The 16,980-nt window shown below is 44.2% G+C and overlaps 1 protein-coding gene across 1 annotated transcript in view; it reads right to left on the bottom strand.

Annotated features, from left to right (window-relative positions):
• PTPRB (protein tyrosine phosphatase receptor type B) overlaps positions 1 to 16,587 on the bottom strand; it is a 56,720-nt gene extending 40,133 nt beyond the window's left edge. The window contains exons 1-4 of the mRNA XM_074165270.1: positions 16,489 to 16,587; positions 14,803 to 15,195; positions 5,999 to 6,237; positions 423 to 705 (exon numbers count right to left, since the gene is read on the bottom strand). Coding sequence (XP_074021371.1) covers positions 423 to 705; positions 5,999 to 6,237; positions 14,803 to 15,195; positions 16,489 to 16,543 — 970 coding nt within the window. The 5' untranslated portion in view covers positions 16,544 to 16,587. The remainder of the gene's footprint in view (positions 1 to 422; positions 706 to 5,998; positions 6,238 to 14,802; positions 15,196 to 16,488) is intronic.
• Between the last annotated feature and the right edge of the window lie 393 nt (positions 16,588 to 16,980).

Here is a 16,980-nt window from a genome sequence, read left to right as displayed (position 1 = left end):
CCTTGAACAGGATCTGCTTGCCATGAAATAGATTGTATTTTAAACACAATAAATAAGCTCTCACCTGAGGAACTACAATGCCAATAGTAGGAAGGTTTGTATGAGCACAAGGGATGCTACGGGCTACTACTTCTTAAAGCGCTCTGCTGGATGGCAGCTTAAGGGATTGAGGAGAGGCAGAAACGTACTCCCAGCACACACCTACTCTCTCTGCACAGCACCTTCTCCTTTCAAGCCTGCTGGGTTAACTTTAGGCAGTGGGGTAAAGAGACTTCAAACCCAGGACGTTCAGCAAGCCCTGTAAGTTTACAGTAGCTGTAAATGCATCACCCTCCTCCTCCCCGAAGCCAGGGGGGCGGGTAGGAAAAGGCCTGCGTCCCTCCCGTCCCCCGAGCACCTGCCGTGCCGCGCTCCGCCCGTACCTGTCTGCAGGGAGATGTTGAGAGGCTCCCCGTCGGCCAGCGGCTCGATGCGGAGGTGGTACCAGGTGCCGGCCTCCAAGCCCCGCAGGCTGCAGCCGTAGGAGCCGTTGCCCGTGGGGGCGGGCTGGCAGCCGGCCGCCTCCCCGTCCTCCGAGCGCCCGCTCAGGCTGAAGTTGCAGGCGCGGCCGGCGGCGTCCCACCGCAGCCGGAGGCTCTGCCCGGCGACCCGCCGCTCCGTCAGGTTGGCGCTGCATCCCGGTCCCGCCGCCTCCCCCGGCGCGGCCTGCGGAGAGAGCGGGGAAAGCTCGGGGGGAGCCGCCGGGCACCGCCGGCGTCCCCCTGGGCTCGCCTCCCAAACCCGTCCCCGGTGCGTGCGGTGCCGGTGCGGGGCAAACCCGTCTGTGCCCATCCCCTCCGGCTCGGTTGGGACCTGAGAGGGCCGACCCCCCGCACCGACACCCCCCTCCCCCCCCCCCAGCTCACCTTGGTCAGGGCCAACGCCGTCCACAGGGCGAATCCCGCTCCATAGCTCAGCATCGCCGACAGTTTTTAACCCCGAAAACCCTCGCGGGGAGGGGAAGAGGGGAAGGGAGGCGGCAGGCGGTGGGGTGCGGTGGGATGGGGGGGGTGATGAAGAAGAGAAGTGGCCGCGGCGGGCCCCGGGGGCCCCCCCGCTCCGCGGCCCGGGCTCCCCGCGGCGGCCGCCGAGCCCTCTGCCGGGCCGCCCGCTTGCTGCATGCGATCGGGGCTGCCCCGGCCGCCTTCGCCGCCTCCCGGCCACCGGGGTGGGGTGGGGTGGGGTGGGATGGGGTGTGGGGGGGGTTGCCCGTCGCCCGCCCGCCCGCAGTTGAGGAGGAGCGGAGGAGGCGGGGGAGGCGGCGGCCGCTTCCCAGGCTGCCATTCTGACCCGGGCTGACTCTGCCGGAGCCCTTCCCGCCGACTTCCGCAATCAAGAGGCGATTTCCTCGCCCATCGCTGCGGGGGGCGAAGCCAGGCGACCCCCCCGCCGGGACCCGCCGCCCGCCGCCGCCCCCGCGCCCTCGGCGGGGCGGGCGGCGGGTCCCGGGATGCTGCCCCTCGCTCCTTGTGGGTCCCACCTTCCTCCTGGCTCCTCTCCCACCCCACATCCCTTCCTTCCTCGCCGCTTCCTCCCTGTGTCAGCTCTCCCCTGGGGCTTCTGTCCCTCTGCTCCTCCTAGCTCTTGGGGGACCTTCGCCCCCTCAAGCTGGTGCCCTTGTGGGAGGGGGCGGCAGCCTCACCCTGGCTGCATCTCACTCGACGCCGCCTTAGCTAGCCCCATGGCTGCCTCGCCTCATGCTTGCCTTGCTTCATGGCCATCTCGCCTGGCAAGCTGCCTTCTCCTCATGCCTGCCACCCCTCACACCCGCCCTATCTCCTGGCCCACCCTCCTCTTGGCCTCAGCCATCCCTAAGCCGCAATTCTAGCTCCTGTGTCCCAAACATTGACGTTTTTAAGGGTTAGCCATGGACCGCCAAGGCCTCCATCCTCTCCCCCGCCCCATGGCACCATGACCAGAGGCATTGCGGCAAGAAGACTCCCGGCAGAGCCCAACTCCGAACTGCTTCCCGCGGCCCCACACGCGGGCGAAGGAGAAGCCCGTCTGTCAGTGGCCAAGTTATCTCAGCTTTCCGTTTTGTTCCGCATGGGCTTGTGTCCTTGAAACAATTCCTTCCCACATCCCCTGAAAAACTCCCAAGCTAAAATTACACACACCACGGAAAGCAAGAAACTCTCCCTGTTTTCAGGCTGCCCCAAACGAGCTGCGCGCAGCTCCGAATTCGGCTGCAGCCGCCGCACAGCTCTCCATTTCTGTCATGCGTGTCCTTTTCCTTCTTGTTTAGGTTTCAGCCTCTTAAAACTCACATGTATGTGTATGTGGGTTGGTGTAATGGAGAGGAAACATAACCAGAAGGGTTTGGGACCTTCAGATACCCAGACAGACAATAAACTAGTGGCCATGGGGTAAATTTGGGATTACATAAAGGGGGAGGAATTTGACATTTCTTCGATGGGAATGGCATCTTTCTGTACGGCGTGATACATGTGGGATTTTAACTTTTAAAAGCAGCACTGCAAGCAAATTTGCCATTTCCATTTTACTTTTTCCACATTTTAGGGAGAAAAAGGTGCTGTCTTTTAGGGGAGCTGCTGCTTACATCAGCCTATCAAACAAGATACAAATGTCTAAAAAACCTTAACTCTCTTTTTTCTGTTCAGAAACTGATGGTCTGAGCACTTGTGGGTGGTACCTGCACCTGTCGAAACCTTCATCTCTCCCAGTGGAGCCCCATATCTGGTCCTAGCAACATGGCACTTGAAAGTGTTGGGCTTTTTGGATTACTAATAACTTTATGAACATCACCTTAAATGATGACATTGGTTATTATGCTATTTTCAAGCTCATTGCAGAATAAGATCTCTCTTGGAAGAGATGTTTTACGCACTTCAGACAAAAGGAGGGACTGTGCCCCAGAGAGCTAGTACAGTGATAAACAAATGATGGAAAATATGAGGTGTGTATTAGACCTAAACTCGGACTAAAATGACATAGTTGTCTTGTAATCAGTTCAAGGTGAGAGAGTTTTACAGTGTAAATTCAACTTTAGATGATCATGCTTTTTGGACCTGATGGCATAAACCATACCAATATTTTACCAGCAATGGAGAAGAGCAAATCTGAAGGCTTATCGGCATGTTTGGATTACTTCAAACCCCTCGCTGAAAAGGGTAATATTTGGAGTAATCTGCCTTTTCTTGAAAAGTGCAGCTCACATAGTAAGGATTTTTGAAAACATCTGTAATCTGAATTTGCAGGGAAGATATAATTCAGATATGTAGGTGTAAGTTAGTTAAGTAGATGTAAAATGTGAAAGGAAAAAGAAACTCCAAGAGTGCAGACTTAAAATTCAGAAAAGAAATTGAACCTACCACAAGTACAATTTAAAGATTCTTGGAAATGTCTGTCTGTCTCTTCCAGCTAACATAAGATAATGTGTGGAGAAAAGGGATGTTGCTGCTTCTCAGCATTGCCCATAATTTAGAAGTTCCTATTTTATTACTCTTATTCTTGCTATTGTAAAATCTTTGAAACCGCTGTGCTATATTAGTGAGAAAGTACTGGTTTATTAAAGGTCCTGAGACTTCCTTCAGTACGTTATCCAGAACAAAGCTGCTGTCAGGGTAAGGTCTGACACAGATGTCTATGCCAGCACTGGAATAAAACAGGAGGGCTCCACAATTCACTGGTGGCAAGATACTTATGTAGAATAGCCAACATAATACGAATAATTATTTCCAGACTGGTATTGAATAAATGGGCTTTTAGCAAATCAGCAGTCACGCAGCCTTTAACACTTACTGATCTGCGTGGCAAGCCAAGAAACTATTTAAAAAAGAAAAAAGAAAAAAAAAAAGAACTGGAAGTGAGTTTTGGGAGTGGCCGGACGTGTCTCTAATAGCAGGCTCCAAAGTCCCTTTCAGACACTTTCCCAAGGTTTCCTGACTTTTTTTTTTTTTTTTTTTTTAACACCAGCCTCTCTGTGTGTCTCTCTAATCAAGAGGAAATGGGCTTTGCATAGCTTTTGTCATGGCTTGAAAGTGCAAGCTGCGGTTTTACTTGAAATCCAAGGCTGCCCTAAACCAAACATTTTGTTCAATTGAAGTGTCACCGTTGTGTCCCGCCCCAAAAAAACGGGTACGCTCACAGCCAAATAACATCAAGGCTTTACTTCTACAAACAAGAGGACCTAGCCTGGGCAAATGCTCTTCATAGAAAGTATTGTCTTCCTAACAATACTCAGCACTTAGTCTATGTGTTTTCAAAGTATCAAGTTAAATCCGGTTAATCCTTTAAACGTCCCTGCTAGTTTGACAAAAATGTTTTAAACTCCACTCTAAAGACAGGGAAACTGAGAGATGGAGGCCAAAGACGTTAAGCTTGTGTATCTAGATTCAAATGTCCAGACCCATCTGGAGGCTCTAAGGGACAGATATTAATGATTTTTTTTCCTGTGGACATGCTTGGAGTGCTTGTCACCAGGATTCTGGTTTGAAAGCTTTAACCTAAGCAACTTACTCAGTGTGAATCATGTGAATCAGAGGGTGAACTGGGGTAGGAACACAGGAGGCAGTAGCTTCAGTTCAAACGGTGCCATTTCTCTAGCAGTGGTGGGATTATTCAGTAGGAGTGCTGGAGGCAGTTTGGATAATACCGTATTATATAGGACATTTCCATTTGGAGACTGGAATTCTGTGCAGGAGGTATGCATTTGGACAGAGGGCATGGGGAAATTAGCTCAGCCTGCCTGCACCAAAGCAGAGTAATCATATTTTAAAAGAAACATCTCCATCAGCCTGGAACAGGGTGCAGTGCATCCACCATCAGCTCAGTCCCTGCTGCTCATCAGAACTAGAACAGCAGTGTCAGGGTCCGTAAACCTTCGAGTTGGTTATTTGGGTCAACTTAGTGCTGGGTGACACTACTTCTCCTTTCTCCCTGTCTCTAGTGATGTTGTTCATACCAGATTGCACAGATTGCTCTGTCCACAGCCCTCCCAAATACAAAACACATTTTTTAGTCTCATCCACAGTAACACTGACACCCAAAGTAATAACTGAAGCAATATGTTTGCCTGCCCCAATATATTGAGTGCAGTGTGGTCTCCTGGACAAGAAGCCACAGGGAATTTAGGGATTTTCAGTTCTAAACCACTGCTGAAGTCAATGCAGTGACCAATAATGTCCTGCATGCTTTAGCTTGTGCACTTTTTGCCAATGACGATTCCAGATTTGCTCTCAAATTACTAAACTATGCTTTGCCCCCACAAAAAAATGAGACTGGAAACTGATGCAGAGGTACCGAATGCCCACTGTTAGCTATGTCTATGGAGGGGGCTGGCACTCCTGTTCCCCTCCTCTGCCAGGGCTCTTTGTGGTTGGAGAGAGCAGAGATCAAGAAGCAGCTGTGTGTCTCAGCTCTGCCTGTCGGTCAGTAGATAAGCTGACCAGGGTCAAGGACAGGGTTCCTTGTAAGGCAAGTTAAAGCATTCAGATTTCACTTGCTTTGATCTGTAAAACCATGTATGTAATTTTAGGACTCAATTATGCTAATTAAGTTCATAAAACGTACTGCGATTCTTAGAGAGTAATTAGAGCTAGACCCTCACGTCATGCAACAAACCAATGGCAGAGCCTAAGTCACTGAGAGCAGTGAGCCCCAGGCTCCTGTGGCTCCTGCGGCTCCTGCTACATCCATGAGCTTTCCACTGCTCCTCACACATCCTGAGCATTTCCCTCGAGCTTAGAGATTTTCCCAATGCATTGTGCACACTAGGGCTGTGCTGCTGCACAGAGGACGAAGAGCTTTTCTGCAGCTGTGCTTCTAGCAAAGGGCACTATCAGCATGAACAAAGCATCCCATCGAAATAAAGAACAAAGCTTAGTCCTGTAACTGTTTTTTTTTTTTGAGTTCACAGAACATCCACCTGTAATAGCTATCAGGCTCCACAGAGTGGAGCAGGCTTAATAAAAATCAATCAATAATTCTTCTGCCTTACCTCTTCTGTAGTGCTAAAGTACTGAAGAGTAGTTGTTGGAATCCAGGCTCTCTCTGTTACCGCAGATTTCAAGTCAAGGTAGAGGTTCTCAATGAGATTTTTACTCAAGTGTTCAGTCACGTTTCTGATGAACATCTCTGTGCTGCTCTTCAGCAGATTTTCAGGCCCAGAGGTAACAGCGTTTAAAGGGGGGGATGTAGTTCTAGTACTCCATATGGAAGTGTCTGCATCTTGGAGATCTAAGATACGTGAAGGAAAGTAATTAAAAGCAGCTCTACAATTTTATGAACAGTTCTTTATATGCCAATGAATGTGGCTGATGAGTCCTAAGTAGGTTAAGTGCACCTGTCAGTTCTATAGTTTTTCATTTTCAGCGCAAATCTGTATTTTGCATCAATACCAAAGTTTGTGCAAAACAAAAGCAGAAAAAAACATATTTTCCCTGAACATTCATAACATTCTTTTTAAATACAGTCCATCAATGATTCTGAAGTGAAGAGAAAGGTTGTACTTTGTCATTAACACCACAATGTTTTCACTCATAGCTTTTTCACTTGCTGAGTCTATCAAACAGCACACAGTTTCAGCTTTATATAGTCAACTCCACCCCCCCTTTATAAGTACATAGGCCAGACCCTCATCTGCCTCTTGTAGGTGTAAGTTCAAAATACGGCTTTGTTCAAGACAATTTTTCAAGATCATTTGTTCGAGATATTTTTTTTGTTCAAGATAATATTTGTTCAAGATAAGTTCCATGTGCCCACATGGGACATTCCTCTTGCATTTTTAAACCAGTCCCATGCAGAGACCATACTAACCCCTGACTGCTCCCTTTCCGAGGTTCAGCTAACAATCGTATCAGTTAACTGAAGTGTCTGCAAATATAATGGTGGATTTGCTTTTTTAGTCACGTATCCTTCAGAGAACGCCAAAGTTGCAATTAGAGCGCAGGAAAGATTTTACTACACATTTTTCCTCCACATTTTCATGGCTCTTCCTCCCCATTGGTATGTATTTAATATCCTTTCTTTGTGGCTGTGAGGGCAGGGTTCAAGCTGTTGTGGCCTCTACATCTGGTAGCATCACATTTCAGAAAAGCAATTGGAATTACTCACTGGCCCCTTCTCCTCACAAAAAGCTGCCCTGCCATTGCTGGAGTGCAGCTAGTGTGCGTTGGCTCAGCGCCCAAGACACTTTGTCTGTCCTTGAACTGGGGTCTCCAGCATGACAGAACCTTGTTTTGCTGCTGAGCCACTGGGCTGCTTGCCATTTATAACAATTTTAGCTCACAAACCCTCAAAAAAAAAAAAAATTAATGACTGGGTTAAATTGCAGCAGAAACTTCCAAATGTAATTACTTGGTGCGCAATAATGATGTCTTAGCAGGCCAATGTGTGATTACTTCTTACCCAAAGGATCAGTGGGTGAGCTTCCATGAAGACAACATGATGGGGGTTTTGAGTATGTGTAAATATATATGTTAACATGTTTATATAAAGAAACTTGCAGTACTCTCATTTGCATCCAGAAATAAAAGTGACATTGTAAACCCTTGTAAGTGACACTTTAATGCAAGTGTTTCCTGTGCTCAACAGCACAGTGCATTCACCTGGTACACAGTTTTGGATGCTCTTGAAAAGGATTGGTTTGCTGGAGTGGATTGATACCCAGATTAAACGTTTTCCCTCCTTTTATCTAACTGTGCTTCTCTGGGAATAAAAATCTCCAAGTCTCCCATTTAATTACAAAAAATATTGATCAAATATTTTTTCCAAATGAAGGCATTGAAAACAGTACTACAGACCTAGTTCTGCTCTCTCTTACATCTGTGAAAAGGGTTTCATCGAACCCTCAGGTCTGGTCCAACACTGCACGATCACCCTCATGCTGCTGTGTTTGCAGAATCCACTGCAGAGCACCTATGGTGCAGAGTCTGCTGTGGTCCTACGTCACGGCCCCCACCAAACGGACAGGGAACAGTCTGGCAGGGACAGCCTCATGCTCAAGCTGTCTTCACCTGCTGAAATAAACCCATCAGCTGACAAAAGTCCAGCCTGAGCCTAATTCCATGTCAGTCATTGTTCCTGCAGATCTCCTATTTGTCGGGGGTCTCTGAAAGGCTGTGGTAGGCAACTAAAAATGCTAGCCCCAAGGACTTGGAAAGAATTAAGCCTACTGGCTCTGTGCCTCTCAGATATCTCCAAGTTCAGCAGGGAGTAGAACTTACTGATAGAAAGATGGCTAAAAAAAAAGTACATCTGAGTGGTCAGCAGCTGCTTGGAAAAAAAGGCCACTCAATTGGGTTCCTAAATATAGATTTACACACCCAACTTAATAACACATTAAAAAAAAATCTTGGCTTTATTTACAGACAAATAGCAGTGATTCCAACAGGAAGACGTTTGCGTTCCAGTGCAATTGTGCTTCAGGAAAGCTGCTGGTCCATAAAAGGGAAGCTGGTGCTGCCAGCGACATTTACGGGACTCGGCAGCCAGGGGATAACCAACGTTCCTGGTGCAGGAGCCAAGGGGAGAGCTTGACCCTCCTGGAAGCAAAACCCTTGGTCCTCACAAACGTTCCACCAGCCCGAGGAGGTACCATGAACAAGCATCTGGTCACTGCACAACCTGACTCCTCTTGTTAAGCTCAGGGCTACCCTGGGTTTCCAGTTAAAGGATCTTTCCCAGCAAAGACTGACAACAGTCTCTTACCTGTAACCTATGGATGGAAATGGCATGTGCTAAGCACTGTGCCATACCAGAACTTCATATATATATATACCAGCATTTTCCATGTATGCTACGTTGGACTGACTAATAGGGTTCCTATCTGCCCTCACTTCAAGAAAATTGGGATCCAGGTTTATATTCTCTTTTCAAGGAAAGCCACTGTGGTCATACAATAAAGATCCTCATAGACCTTCTTCAATAGCCCTTCTCCAACTTATAAAAGAAAACTGCACATTATAAGACCCAAGCAAACAGATTTATACACAACAAATTTTTAAACCAGAAAAAAACTTACCTCCCATCTGGACATCAGTAAATTACACAGAAATCTCAACAGTGGGATTTTTCAGAAGTGTTTAGCATTGTTCTAGCAGTCTCTTTGGAAATCAGTCATTAAACCGTCCATGGGAACAGAACTGCAGCACTGACACTGACGTTGATCACTAGTGGCTGAATGATATACAGTGTGTGAACATACCATTGTAATCATCAGTAGCACACCCAGGAGAAATTATGACATTCTGACTGAGAGCATATTTCATCCATGGGGTGTCCTGCGGACTGCATCCATCTGCACAGCAGCAGGCTGCTTACGAGGAAAGGAAATCCATACATTTTGCGTGTACGATGAGTAAGAGTGCTGCTTGGTTGTCAAGTACTGAGAACTCTACAGTGCTGCCTTCAGACTCAGACGAGCCGGCATGGTGCAGCTTTCTGAAATAGCTTGCGCCATGTCAATCTGCCTGCCCTATTAAAGTACGGTTTCAGAAAACTAAGGCTGAATTGCTAGTGAAACAGAAATGAATCAGATATCTCTTGTATAAGAAAAAATACTCTGCAAGACTGCATCTAACTTGCCGACAGCAATACTTGAAACTAGAAGGGGTTGTTTGAAGATCCACAGGACAAAATGAATTACCTTTTTAGCTGTCTAACTACTTGTAAATAGGCTGCAAAAATAAAGACTCTATTTTAAAAGCATACTTCAGATTTCTTTTGTACATAGGAGTGTGACAGAAGGACAAAATCCACTAAATGTCCTTTCTTTCCCATTTAATGTAGTCCTTTTAAAAACTGCAAAATCTATGCCACTTGAAATTTTTACCTCCTTCATCTGAAGCGTTGTAGAAGTTAGCGATGTTTGTACCTCATGTCAGAGAGGTCAAATGTCTACCAACTCTGGTCTAATCCTGAGCTGCTCTTTTTCTTCCTTGCTTTTGAAATGCTGAAGTAGCCACTTAAAGGCTCTTTCAGCGCCAGTCCTATCAGAACATCCCAGATAACTATAGTGATAATACCATAGCTCTATCATCAGCCTTATTTCTGACTCTTTGGATAGCCCCAGCTCACCCCGAAGTGGATTTTTGGCCACTTAAAGATCTGGACTCCATTAACTCCGTGGATTACATGTCTACTGAAGAAAACTCAGAACAGGAGCTACTATGTAGACTCCTAGGACCTGGTTCAGTTGCCTAAGCATAGTTACCTAGTGCGATTAAAAGTGCCCTAGGGCATCTGCTCAGGGCTCTCATAGCACCTATGGGACAGCTATGTCTTTCTGTGTAGGCAGTCAGAGGTCAGGTGCGATAACCTAGAGCATCTCAAATGGCAAACAGCACCCATGTTGAGACAAGTGAAATAAGCCCTTCCTTCAGTTGCCCAGATTTAGACATGTAGAAGCTGAAACCCACTCCAGCTTCTACACAGAGATCCATACAAAATAAGGGAAGAGAATGTAATCATGAAAATTACCAGTAGAGTTGTCTGGAATTGGCATTTCTGTTAGCACTCACAGCAGCTGATGAAATAGTAAAGCAGGACTTGCCATCCTCCTGGTCACTCTGGGAACCTGTTTATATCATTCCATTTTTTCCCTATGAAAGTAGCTGAGCTGATTTTGTTCTATACTCTCTGAGCTATGGCTCACTGAGACACAGTTTTCATAAATTTGAAAATTTATGAAAACCAAAGACCTAGATACACTCCATTTCTTTTTACAAAATGTAAAAACACGTTTACCTTTGTGTTTCTGTCAGTATGCTATTGGATTGTGTACAAGGTCTTGTAATTATGTCCAAGGATCTGACATTGATGTCTTTCTTTTTCTAGGTGGAGCTGAGCAAAAGTTGTCAGCCATGTATTGCTTTGACCAAAGAAAGAAGAATCAAGTCCATTTTGGTATTTCATGGGTTCACATAGATGTTGGCAAACTCTTTTACTTACAAAATCCTATAAAATAATAATTCAAGGAGATAAAAATGGGTTTGAGTGATTGTTTTTTAGGAAAGAAGTGGGATCAGCTCAAAGCTGGAATGCAAATATTGATTCTCACTGTTCTAATTTATCCTGGAGAGATTAGTAAAGGTTACACGATCAAAAATCCAACCTGTTGTGAACCTACGGACGGATTGTTGCAGTCATTACAAACACTAAAGGTGTAGAAAAATTAAAGAGATATTAATGTGATCTCAAAAAAAGGTAAGGGTTGCTGCCATTTCTGTGCTTCTTCCAGCTTCCTTGGTGCTCTTCCGCCTTCCTAAGAGTGCCAAGAAGATGCAAGTCTCTTCCCTTACCATGTTCTGCAGTTGCTACTGCTGGTCCGGTGGTTTGGAGCATGCTTGGAGCGTGCACTGCTCTGGTCTCTTCTACCCTCCATCTCACCCACTGAAGTGTCAGCAGTGGGGATGTGAACTCAGTAACCTCAGGTTCTGATATGAAGCAGGCAAACTGGAAACGGGATAAGGGGAATAGAGAAGCTCACATGAAAGCGAATATAGAGCCAGAAACTGGGGTAGAAAAGGAGGAAGGACTGTGGAGGTAACAGTTTGAACATCAGACAGCACATCCAGCTTTGGGTCATGCATAGTGTCTGATATTTTGTCTATTTTAGACTGCAAACAAAACAAGAGATAAAAAAAAATGCTATTTGAATTCCTTGTCCAACTTGTTTTATATCTTTGTAGATCCCACTATGGTTCTTAAGTACTTGGCACATAACAGTAAGTAATAAAACCATTCTCCTCCACAAAATCAGCTACTCTTGAATAGGGCTTTGTCTCGATATCCACAGTTCTAGGGTTTTGCAGCTACAGTTCCTTCAGGAGATGTCCCTACTATGTATGATATGGTAGAAGAGAAATGCATGCAGTGCAGAGCACCATATTAAAAAGCAGTTCATGTCACCTTCTGCATCCAGACTGCTCTACAGGCTGTGTCACAGTCTCTAGATCTCAATGAATAACTGCAGGATACAGCTTGGACTTGTGTCTCCCTATTTGAAGTCATTCTCCGCTTAGTGAACAATCGTTGGTCTGCAATGGTTTTGAGGTTTGTTGGCAATATTCGAGGTGCCACATAGCGTTGCCTCTGTTCTCTAATTGGATATTTTATTGAAACTAACCTACTCAGACCAAGAGAAGCTTTTAAGAATTGCTTACACAACTCAGAATTGACATCAGTGTTAGTGCATTAGCATTAGTGGTGCTCTGGGTACTTTCTAAACAAAAGAAGAGATGACGTTTGTTCCACAAATGTTACTTGGATGCAACAATTTTTTGCTCTTTTCAGTCATCCAGACTTCTACCCCTTTACTTCCCCCATGTTTTCCTCCTCCCTGTTTCCATTCCTGTCCCTTCTCCTGTGTCGTGTGCTTAGAGAAGCTCTGACCCCAGCAGATGGTTAGTGAAAAGGTCTTAGCACTATTGAGACTATTCCACTCTCTGCCCAGAATCTCCTTGTGAATTTGATGAGAACTGAAATCTCACCATCTCAAGGGAGACTGATACCTCGTGTCCCTTCTTCATGTTAGCTCTTTCAGCCAGAGGCCAGATTCAGCCATGGCTCTGTGTGAGAAGGACTGTCTGCTGTTAGATTTAAAGTGATCTCTGATGGAACAGGGGTGGGGTACGTATTTAAACTGATCCTGATTTCCACAAAGAGCCATTTAGGTCAGGACTCTAGCAGAAAATATATATCCAAACACATCTGAGATGGCTGATCTGAAATCCAAATCCAAGCCCAGACTTTATCCAGGCTCAGAAAAATCATACTTGGCATTTGAGTCAGGTCCAGAATAAAAGGTAGTTGCAGCTGTTGGGTTTGGAGCTTGTACTGTATCTGGGCTGATAAGATGTTTGGGATGCAATTCAGTGAGTTACTCCTTTGCCAAAATATAACTATTTTTATGGGTACTATAAAAACAAAGGGTAAATTATATCAAAATACGTTATTAGTAAGGAGTAGAAAAACAGCTATTTCAGCTCAAAAGACTTTGCTCAGTTTTTACTATCTTAGCTAAATATAGACTGGATACGTTATTTTAGGCTGATCCATTGCTGCTCTCACTGAAAGTGGACAGATGTTCTTGGAAAACTAATTTTACACATTCAGCATTGAAAATTTTGACATGCATATGCATGTCAAGACTAGCACTGTGGGCATTAGATTTCATTCCTGTAGTACTTATTATTATTATTTGAAAATTAATCTTTTTGCACTACTTTAACTCTTTATGAGTTTCTTATATTGCTGGAATTCTTAGTTAGGTATTGAGGATCATAATGTCCTGTTGATTTCTTAGCAGAGCTTCCCAGAGCTGTCAAAAAGGAGATAACACAGCGAGACCCTTAAAGTGGATCTACAGGCCTGCCTATGGAGAGAATTTCAGGAAAATTAAGGTAAATTCATTAAAGGACTGATCACAGTAAAGAGATGAGAAGGTGCTTTAATACGCCATGACAATTGTCTTACTCAGTATTCATTGGTCTTAAATTGCCTCTCCTCTGAGGATGATTAAGAAAAGGATGTAAGGTTACTTTAACTCTGTTAAGGCACACATCATCCAGCTATCTAAAGAAAATAACACTGCCTGCATACCTCATCTTAACTTTTCGTGGTGTCTTTGAATAAGCAAGCCATACTCACCCTATACACAGGACTTCAAATGATTTTGCCTTTTTAATCTCTAAAATATATATGAGGGCTGGAATGGCATCTTGGCCAGTTTTCCATTCCAGGATTCTGCAAGCTCTCCTTTCAGACCTCCACTCAGGTGAGTAGCCCTGCTGCTGTGAGCAGAGTTCTGCAAGTGCAAATTTGCTGGAAAGCAATGGTACCCTGCCTTACAATGAATGGGAGGTTAGAAAGGTTAGAAAGAACAAGGATTTGTTTTAAACACTCTGAAAACTTGGCCATATGCAAAAGCATTGGGTCATAAACCGTTTGGTTCTTTTTTTAATTCTGTAAAGACAAGAATAAATTATGTGTTCCCCAATAAAAAACATAAGTCTGCAGGTTTTTCTTATTTACCATGAAGAACTGCTTAATAGTGTGCAAGAAGAATGTCAACAGTACTGTCAGGAAAGATTGACAACAGGATATCAAGTGTTATTAAGCAGTACTCAAACTGTTCTACCTTCCTTTTGTTATAGATATGGAAACATATAACCACACAGGTATATCAACACATCTATAAGTACGTGCACAGACCCACGCATCTCAAAGTGCTATTGCAAGAATTTGAGATTTTTGATTCAGTTAATCATTTTCAGGATTTTGAGTGTTCTTATAATATGTTGCATCTAAGGGCAAAGTGACATTGCAAGCATGTGAATGTGTAAACCATATGTCTGTTCTAATGATGATTTGGGTTAATCAGAGAAATAATTGCACGTGTTGGGTTTTCAGATGTTTTCTTGCTCTTGACAGATTGAATCTGGATTTGTAGGATAAAATAAATAGGGGGGAGAAGGACTTTCACACACCCATAATTTTTAAAAGTACTAGGAATTAGTACCCACAATTCTGTTTAAAAGTGAAAAAGGAAATGAGACAAGATTGGTAGTAGAGCAAAGGAGAGACATCCTGAAAAAATAAAACGGCTTAAAACCCCCACCAGTTGTGACAAGACAGCACTCATCTCAGCTGTTCTTTTTACATTTTTCTGAACTATTTTCAACTATGAAAAACATTTTTCTGTATGAATAAATTATCATAATTTTTAACATTTGAGTTAGCATAAAAGATACATTTTTGTTACCAAAACTTCCAGGATATTTCCCTCAAGGAGTAGCTCACCTTGCTTTGAGCACAGATTTACATAAACAGGTTTTCCCGTCTCGCTGGCTTCTAGCTGCATCCATGTATGAAGGTATTTCTTACTCTGCTTGGCCATTACCTTCTGACCTTGCTTTGTGAGAAAGAGAGAGCTGTTGGCCACCTTCAGGAGCCCATCCTCCTCTTGGCAAGTCCACCTGACTGCCTGGGGACAATCAACAACGATGCTGCGAGATGACAGGGCAGAGCGTGTAGAGATGCTCAGGCACTGGGTGGATTTCACATGGAGGAGCCTGTCATCTGCTGTCCACTGCCACTGCTGGTTGAGGTTGGTCATATTGCACTTTTCCATAATGACTCCTCTCTTTTCTGAAAGACACTGCTGTTTCTGGACATGGATGATCAGAAACCCTTCTGGAAGAGGAAAATTCCAGAAAAATACAATAGATTACACATGGTTATTTAACAAAAAGCAAATTCTTGATGATTTAAAATACATCAGCAAATAAATCTTGCTTCCCACTTTCTATATGTTGAACTTCTCCTGAACTTTCCATGTGTTGAACCTATTTTAAAAAAACCCCAGACGTACAACCCACATGATGCAAGTGCTGGTAATGTAAAGAGTGAGAATGCGAAAAGCAACCTATTGTGGCAAAGGTCACCTTGACCTTCATTAGATATTAGAATGAAAAAAATAATTAAACTGGATATAAAAGAAATCCAAGAACTTTTAACTTTAAATACCAGTTCTAAATACCCCACTTCCCCTGCCTGAAAGCATACAGAGATCTACACAAGACCTCAGTCTTTTTTCTGTTTTATGACACAGTCTTTTTACAATATAATTTACTGCCTGGAAATTGTTTTACTAAAACTCATCGTGTTTCTGAAGAAGACATGTAAGAGTACATTCCCAAATCTGTGTGCCTCTCAGTGCCTGTGCTGTTACAGGAATGGAGGCTCTTTACTGATAGGAAGTACATCTATTTTACTGGATTTACTCCAACACCTCTAGCTGATAGTTTTGTGACCATCCTAATTCATGTTAGATGAGCTCTTTGTGCCACCACACTTAAAGATCAACACCAAACACTCTAATAAAGAGAACTTCAATGCATTAATCAAAATACCCCGAAGTTACCCAAGCAAAAGCTGTACTCGTTACAGAACACGGAATTAGATATTTCAAATGCAGCCTCCCTGCCACATCTTGTTCAGATTTTTCGCTTTTTATAATCTCAGTTACTCAAACATTTCCAGCCTCATTAGTTACAAAGTGCTAAATGCAATGTGTATATTTATTTCCCTTGATTGAGGTTTGTCATCCCCCTGTTTTTACAGACCTGAGTATTTTCTAACTAAGCATCACAGAAAGCTCCTGGCTCTGGGAGTTTCACAAAGTAGGAATGAAAAATAGGAATCTCCCCTTCAAAGAGCTTATCCAAAAGCTCAGCTCCTGGATTGTCTGGCAGGAGACCGTCTTAAAAAAAGATGAGGTATCTCCAGCATAGAAGAAGACAGTTTATTTTCCTTTGGAAAGAAATCTAAACAGAACGGAATACATTGGCCCTGCCCCCCATCCCTCTTGTATGAACCCAAGTGAAGGAGTGACTCGGTTTTTGGAAGTTGCCAGCTGCCCTAGAGGGCTCTGCTCGGCATCAGAAAGAGCAATACAGCGGAGGGGAAGCGGGGAGAGACACTTACCTGAGAATGTCAAGGCAAGACAGGTAGAAACCAGGACGTGAAATAAAGAATCCATTTTCCCTCTAGCAACTCCCCATGCTTCTCTTAAAAAAACCCACCTCAGATAAGTGAAGCGAAGGCTAGGAAGGAAATGTGCCTTCACAGGGGGAAAAAGTCGGTGACGAGCACTTCCTTCTATTCAATTGTTTTGGGGAGTTTTACACCACTTTGTCCTTTTATATGATTCTTCAGAGTTTACAAGTTGCTTTATTTTGGAAAAATACAAGCAAAAGAGAGAGAGGTTTTTTAACACCCGGGGAACTAAAAGAGATGACATTGAATCTCTTTAGACTAGAAGTCTAACAAAAAGGTTTTATATTTTTGTGTAACTCGTTGCTTGTGAAATCTTACAAGTCTGCAGGTGATCTGGATGGTGCTGAATAAGTATGTACTGTATTATGCAGGGAACAGACATATTTTTTTTTTTGTAACTACACATAATCAAGAAAAATC

Source organism: Numenius arquata, chromosome 2 (assembly GCF_964106895.1).
Source record: "Numenius arquata chromosome 2, bNumArq3.hap1.1, whole genome shotgun sequence".
Classification (NCBI taxonomy): Eukaryota; Metazoa; Chordata; class Aves; order Charadriiformes; family Scolopacidae; genus Numenius; species Numenius arquata.
Note: the sequence above shows the minus strand (reverse complement) of the source record. Positions and strands in the feature narration are given on the sequence as shown.